Below are 7,980 nucleotides of genomic sequence, written 5' to 3'. Positions count from 1 at the left end.
ATGTGAACATTGCAAGAGGTGATTTAGCCATTCATTCAACAAATGTTTATTGAGTGCCTGCTGCCTAGCAGGCACCATTCCAGGTGTTAGCAACATGGTGATGAACACGACAGAGAAGTGCCTGTGCTCACAGAGCTTACGTTCTTGTGTGAAGAAACAGATGTCAGTGCACTTGGTAGAATGGCTGGCACCCAATAAATAGTATTTTCTACATGTAGTTACTGAGCACCCTTTGGGGCCTTATGGGTTGAAAATGGTGATCTGGAGCAAATGTTCTCTTGAATATTTACTTTCTCCTCTTTGTGCTTTTCTGTGTTTTCCAACACATTTACAATAAACACGTATTACTTAAGTAATAAATTAATAACAGCAACAAAAGAGCAATGACATAATTTGACAAACATCAAAAAGTGCTTTCAGGGTGTCTAATAGAGAGAATTGTGATTCAGGTAATGATTCAGTAAACACTAATTGCCCATGCTACTTTCAGCCAAGGAGGCACATTTTCAAGTATTAGCACAGTGGACCATTCATTCTCAGCTATTTCAGCATCTCTCATCCTTGGGCCTGGTCTCCGTCCTGAATCTCCTCCTTTGTGGGTGGGTAAGACCTTTATTTTTGTTTTCAAACCCTCATTTAACTTTAAAAATTCCAATTTTTTTCATCCTATACAATCAGAAAATCCCAAGCCTCTCACTGACAATCGCCCTATTCATAGTGAGTTTCAAATATTTCTTGGTTTTCCATGTAAATTGTCTTCTGTTTTTAGCATGAATGCTTTTTAGTATTTCTATATTCCTCAGCTCTGCATGCTAAATGTTATACTTAATTTCCTCCTTTCATGATCAGAGCATCACCAAATCCCAATGCCTGTTTTCAAGGACATCGCTTGGCCAAACCTAGATTAGTGCCGCTTCTAGAATCCTGGCAAGTCTTTTTCCCTCCATAAATCCCCATCCAAATTCCAATATTATTGTATTATTCTCATCTACTTTATTGGTTTTCTTTGATTTTCTTCCATTTCTTTTGCTAGATACTTTTTTCTTTTTACTTATTATATTAATTTTAAATTCCAAAATATTCTATTTGCCTTAAATATCCATATACAGAATGAAAGTATTTAGTAATTTACCTCATATTTTAAGGAGACTTAAAGTTAAAATTCAAAATATTATAACATATTAAGCAATGAAAATATTACTTATAAGAAAGCCTATGTAGCATAGATATTCCCAAATTTGGTTTTAAGATGTTATACTTCCCTTTAGTGCTAAAATGATACTCCCAAGACCACATTGTTACTAAACCAAAAAAAAAAAAATTAAGAATTTTAGAGGTCTTCTTTCCTGAAATATTTCTGGCACATTCTCTAAAGGAATGCTTCCCTATTCCATAAATCCATCTTGCATGTCACTTTGACCTCAGCCAGTCCTCTGGTACCAGGTGTATGACTGGAGACCCCATTCCACCATTTTGTACCTGGTTTCCTAAGACTGATACTGCTCTCTCTACCTTTCTGCCCTATCCTAGCAAAGGCATGGTCCCTCTCTTAATTCTGAAAGCACAACTAAGACATTACTCAATATTTAACAAAATATTCAGAAGACTTGAGAAACAGTAGAGAATTATAACACAGCTAAGCAGCACTTTAAAAAGGTGCAAACTATTGGACAACTTCCAGGGTTTACAGGCCCCTCCACAAATCTGTACTGGGGAGTTCTCTTGATTTCAGCACATCTCCCACCATGTTGCTGGAACTAGCTTACCTCCCCACCACAAGAAGGACTTTCAGCCAATTTTCCGCTCTCGGAATCAAGACTCCCAGAAAAAATAAACAGAAATGCTCTTAAAGAAAAAAGTTTAATCTCAAAGATACAGAATTTCATACGAGGAGAGAACATTTACTTTCTAATGCAAAGAAGCTCAGCTCTTTCTTTTACTGTTTCCAAAGTTGGAGTTGAGCTTATAGCTGTGTAACTTACAGGTCCGTTAGAATGACTATTTCAAAAACAAAGGGTAAAAAAAAAGCTTCTGTGAAAGATGAAGGAAAACTTCTATTTCGAGAAACAAAATTTGCTGGCAGTTTTAACATAGTAGTCTCCCTTCCCTTCCTTCCTCTCCCACACCTCCCGTGATGGCCATAAAGTTCCAAGCACACTGAAGTTCAGTCTCAGGGAAACTTGCTATACACGCATATAACTTGACCCCTACTCTATTCTTTGCCCCTAATTATAAAACAAGCATTGAAAACAGAACTTGATTGTGATCTCATGCTGAGCAAGATCATGTTTTATTTTGGAAACTGAAGCCAGAGAACACAGCCTCAGGACTCACCAGTCTGCTGTGTGGCCATATTTATGCATTGCTGAGGCAGAAAAATGGCTGGTTGCAACAATTACATGTTTAATATTTAGCAGTTGTGAGAAAGAACCTGAAGCTATAACCTCATAAAAGGCACACAGAAAACCCCATGAAAAAAACCCAAGAGAACCAGTTTGGAGGCTTCCAGACTGTAATGTAGCATACCCATCCTACAATTGATATGAACTGGGTTTCTTTCATAATTTTCCTGAAGAAATGCACCTACGAACATTTTATCAGTCAGGAATCCAGCAGGAGACAGATGATATCATCAAATTGGATAAATCAAAGAGAGTTTAATAAAGGGACTATTTACAAAAGTGTGGCAGCTTAAGGAAATCACAAGGAATAATGCAGTACCCCAGGGCCAGTAATAGTAAAGAGCTCTTACCACCCTAGACCAAAGGGACAAGGTGAGAGAATAGCACTGGAACCAGGAGGCGGACAGAACTATGTGGAGATGGCTGCCTGGTAGGAGTTAATAGATCACTATGTGAATTTTGGCATATAATTCAGAAAGAGCAAAAATAATTAGTAGCATTACAATAAAGTTATCATTTCCATTTACTTATTTATGTGAACACTTTTTCTCTGTGCTTGAATCTATAAAAAGAAAATAAGAATAGAATTGATGCTAACCCATGTCATATTCTAATTTTAATATTCACCCATGAGAACATAAATTAGGAACAACAGCCCTAACCATCCCATTGAGATACATTTCTAATAACATTTTACAATTTTAATAATTTTCTTTCAAATTTTGTAATATATTTACAATGTTTTGATCAGTTGTATATTAGGCAGATTATAATGATAACTCAATCCCGGAGATGATTTTTAATTTTTATAGCTTTATGTTCACAAGAAAAAAAAGGTTTTAATTTTCAAATACAAATTTTGATGTATATATGTTTTATAGCTTAATCAATAGAAGACTTATAAGCATATAAATGCATAAATTTGGATAAAATTCTATAACGGCAACTGAAATGAGAAAAACAAGTCCAAAGATAAGAAAGGAAAAATGTAAATTCTGACTGTTAAAAAAGACTATTTTTCTTCAAGTATTTTCTAAAAGGCTGATGGTGGTTATCAAACCACTATGGTATTTAGATTCAATATGTTCACTGAACATATCTAACAGAGTAGCGTTAATTTTTTTATTTCAGAATGTCAATATTTAAAATGTGTCACAAATAATATTCTTTGCAATTACTTAAATTTATGATGAGAAATTCTATTTAACAACTTAAAATATGAGGAGTCCATAATTTTTCAAATTCATTTTAGAGCAAACACTATCAAAATTCATTTGAGACTACTGCCTTAAGGTCGTAAACTTTCAGTCTTTGGCAGAGATCATTTGATTGAGTCAAACAGAACTCTGAATTAAATTCCATTGAAAATCCAGGCTTTGCTTATTCTGTAAACACCTCAACAAAACCCATCATTGTTCTATTTTGGCATTTGCTCTTTCTTATCCAGCTGGGATCCAAACATACAGAAATGAGTAATAATGGGAAAAGATTATACAATCTTGAATGACTCATTCAAGGACCTTTATAAAATTTCTGTTTAGACTTTGTTTTAGAATCACTTGGGTGAATTCCAGTTTGTTTAGCAAATGAAAGTTGTAGCACGGTAAAAAGAAGGATGCACATACGTCAATGCTAACCCATCACTGTGGGCCTTTTTCTTCAAAAACCATGTAACTGCACTTGTAATGTTAGAGAATGTAAAAGGATACACATTGAAAAATGTTAAAGTCATCACTGAGTCTTTAGATTCTTTATAATAGCATCTTTTGCCTTTAGAATATGTCTTCTCTTGTAAATTGTTTTCTTGGGACACCATCATGCAGAGGTCATGCACAAAATCAACTCTGAATCTTTTTTCAATCCATTTCTTCTCTCAGTTCATTTCCAAACTTCAGAAGTTTATTGCACATGATGTATATTTCTGGACAAATACACACATACAAGTTGCCGTTGAGTGGATTTCAACTCATGGCAACCCCATGTGTGTCAGAGTAGAACTGTGCTCCATAGGGTTTTCAGTGGCTGATAGTCAGAAGCAGATTGCCAGACTTTCCTTCCAAGGTGCCTCTGTATGGACTCGAACCTCTAACCTGCGGTTAGCAGCCAAGTATGTTAACCGTTTGCACCACGCAGCGACTCTCTCTGGAAAAACAGCCCATTGCTAATCTAGTTCTTATTCCTTGCACTATATTGAAAATTCATTTAAGATCAACAAAAGTCTACTTACTATCACATTAAAATGATGTATCCATCCCTATACAATCTATCTTACCTCTTTTTCAGCTCAGCTACCGTAGAAAACCCCATCTTCTTCAATAGCTCCCTATGACAGGGGCACATTCTTCTCTTTGACATGCCACCTGGCCTTTAGAAATGGATGGAAAATCATCTCTTGCTGACTTTGAGTGGTGCAAGCGTCCTTAAATTTTTTATTCTGTCCCACTACTCTGGGTCATGAAACCTCCCAAAGATTCCATCATTAGCACCTGACTCAATAAATATTTGATGGATTTATAAACATCTATTAAGGGTGTAAATGCGTGTAAGTAATACAAATTCTTGTATACCCCTTGGGTCATTTCCATTTAAAGCTCTGTGTAAAAGATATGACAGACTGCACACTAAAAGGCAGATCAGGAAGGAAAAGAATCTCTTCTGCATCTATTGTTGTCCAATTTCCCGTACGTTTTTTACATTCTGAGGAAAAAACCTTAAAATAATCTTCAACTTACCTTTGTCCTTATGATATCTTCTACACAACTGCAGAACATAATGGGTTTGTTTTTCCAGATTAGCAATAAAGCTATTGAAGAGGATGGTCTCTAAGATAATTCCTGTGGGATGCACCCAGCATAAAAACTTTATGTGGGAAGAGACCTGCCTGGCTCATTCATTGCTGAATCTCAGTGCCTGGCACACAGATGAGTACTTAATAAACAGTGAATGAATGAGAAATGAAGGAATGGATGGATATCTGGATAGATGGGAACTTGATGTTTTTTACATCTTCTAGTAATTCTTTAGGTATGATCTAGACAGTTGACTTAAACTCCTAAATGTATAAAAATCAAGAACATAATATTTTATATATTTTTTGAGAATATTACGCAGGCTCTGGGGTCAGATTACCTCTGTCCACCACACAGTGGCTATGTGGCTTTGGACAAATGACTTGAGTCCTCTTTGCCTGATCCCTCTCTGGCAGACAGTTACAACACCTTTTTCGTAGGCTTGTAAGATAATGCACATAATGCATAGGAAGCATTCTGTAAATGTGAGCTACCACTTTATGTATGTTTATTTCACATTTAAGATTAATGCATAGGTATGGAGATGAAAACATTATCAGAATTACTGCCTCAATTTTTCACTCCTCATTTCAGGTACAGATATAATCATCTCTCTGCTAACATAAAATCATTTCGTCCAAGCCAGCAATTTGTTCTCTGCGATACAACTAGAATGTAGACATGTTGTTGCACATTCATATTTTAAAGTTGTAAATAACCAGACCAGTCATAGTATAGTAAAAGAAGGATTTTAGGTTTCTTTGGTGAAAACAAAAGGCAGATATAAAAGTTACAAAGATTTTAGATTTTCATTCACAAAAAAAAAAAAAAACCACAGTCATTCACATTTCACACTATACAAGTTATAATATAAATACAGGAAAGTATTATGTGCATTGTAATGGAAGAGGAAAAAAATTAAAACCTATTAGGTTGACACAGTGTTGTTCTGCGCTCTAGAACACTTAAAGGTGGGATTACATATGATGCAGCAACCAAGCAAACTTGCGTAAAGACACTGCGTATGATTGTAGCTACTGTTGTTCCTTCTAAGCTAAAGGAGGTTTCATGAAGAAGAATCAATACTGAGCCCAACGCCTTTGCTCTTTTTCTGTTTTATGTATTGTTACCCTTCTCAAGGTCGCTCCAACTTAAATTAGGGAAAGATTCCTAAATGCCTTCTTTCCATTACAGATTTTTCTTTAAACATTAATTTAACTGCATAATGATTCAAAGTCATCTTCAGCAGTTACTTTATTCAAATAAAGGGGAGAAATGGAGTGGGAAGAAATAGGGAGAACGTTCAACACACACTCCACCTAATGGAAAGAAATGTCAATACTATCTCTAGATACACGGTCCTTGCTTAGACTGGGCAAACACCATTTGCTGAAAGCTATACACTTCTCCACTCTTTTTGTAAGAAACACTTGATGCGTTCTATCCATCACATTATTCAATCAGGGACAAAGTACCTATATTATATGGTTCTAAACCATGTGAGGGAAGTATAAAAGCTAACACTGAAAAATAACTAGCATACTATGTCAATTGTCAGGTCTTGGAGAAAATAACATCCAATAAATTAAATCAGTATGGCTTACTTCATTTATTTATGTATGCTTCACAGCTGCAGCATTCATACATAAACATTCAAAACTTTATAAAAGATTAAAATGGTTATATATACAAAATTTCTTTGTTTGCATGTGTTGTTGTTTTAACAATCCCCCACCCTCCAGCGCCCTAGGTCTCTATCCAGTTGAAATGCATTGATCTGTAACATTGCGAGTTAGTGTTGTGAAAGCCATTAAAAAGTAGACCTGGCTGAGTTAATAATTAGCACTTTGACCCCTAAAAAAAATGCTCTTGGCCAAAGAAAAGTCCTCCATTCAGGCCTTTCTTGTAAGTGAAGAAAAAGGAATGCAGCAAAAAAGAGTTCCATATTGCAGTCCCTAGTTCCATCAGGAGCCCATTAGCCACATTGCATGGAAGCAAACCGCACCTTTCGCTGCGATGGGTGCAGTGACCTACAAGACTGCATGTCTGTTAGTTGTCCAGGAAAAGCTGTCCTCAGTCTTGTTGAAATATAAAGGGCAAGTGAAACGATTTCCAGCCTAAACAAACTACATAAAAGCAGCCGAACCAATGATTAAAAACCTCTAAGGCTCCATAATCATCATTAAATATGCCTGACCTCAGTGTGACTTTTTATTTTATATACAGGATTAAAATCAACATTAAATCATCTTATTTACATTACCATTGGTGCTGAAATTGAGCTTTTTAAATAGTACAGTAGGCTGGTATACATTATAAAATGGTCTGCACCGGAGGCAAATAGAAAACTAAAGAAATTAGATAGGCTGGAAATGGTTATTTTCTGCCCTCATTTTCTTTCATTTTGTTTGCTTTCTTGTTGAATGCCAATACGTTCATTTAAAATGTTTGGGAAGCACGGCAACCCTAAACGATTGGATGGTGGTCCAAGAACTCCAGACAACTGCTAATACTTCTCGAGGTGATAGGAAAGGCACAGGAAGTTAGGACTTTGGCTGAAATGATGAAAACATATGTTCGCCATTTTAGGGATCAGCGCCTCGACTCCTGCCACCTTCGACTCCAACGATGATCGTGTTTTGATGAATTTATTGAATTGTCCTTTGCTGATGAGGAATTTTTAAAGTATTTCTTAGAATAAGTCCTTTGGTATGCAGATGCTACATGGAAGGAAAGAAAGAAAGAAAGAAAACACAACAGTATTACTTGCTCCATACCCTAAACTACCA

General features: G+C 35.9%; 1 protein-coding gene across 3 annotated transcripts in view; it reads right to left on the bottom strand.

Annotated features, from left to right (window-relative positions):
* Positions 1-306: 306 nt before the first annotated feature.
* Positions 307-7,980, bottom strand: part of VCAN (versican) — a 125,823-nt gene continuing 118,149 nt past the window's right edge. For 2 of the 3 annotated variants that reach the window (XM_004388838.2, XM_004388839.2), the window contains one exon: positions 307-7,911. In XM_004388838.2, the coding sequence (XP_004388895.1) occupies positions 7,784-7,911 (128 nt within the window). In that variant the 3' untranslated portion in view covers positions 307-7,783. The remainder of the gene's footprint in view (positions 7,912-7,980) is intronic. The other variant, XM_023742784.1, reaches the window with a different exon arrangement.

Source organism: Trichechus manatus, unplaced genomic scaffold, assembly GCF_000243295.1.
Source record: "Trichechus manatus latirostris isolate Lorelei unplaced genomic scaffold, TriManLat1.0 scaffold00217, whole genome shotgun sequence".
Lineage (NCBI taxonomy): Eukaryota > Metazoa > Chordata > Mammalia > Sirenia > Trichechidae > Trichechus > Trichechus manatus.
This window is presented reverse-complemented; position numbering and strand designations above follow the sequence as displayed.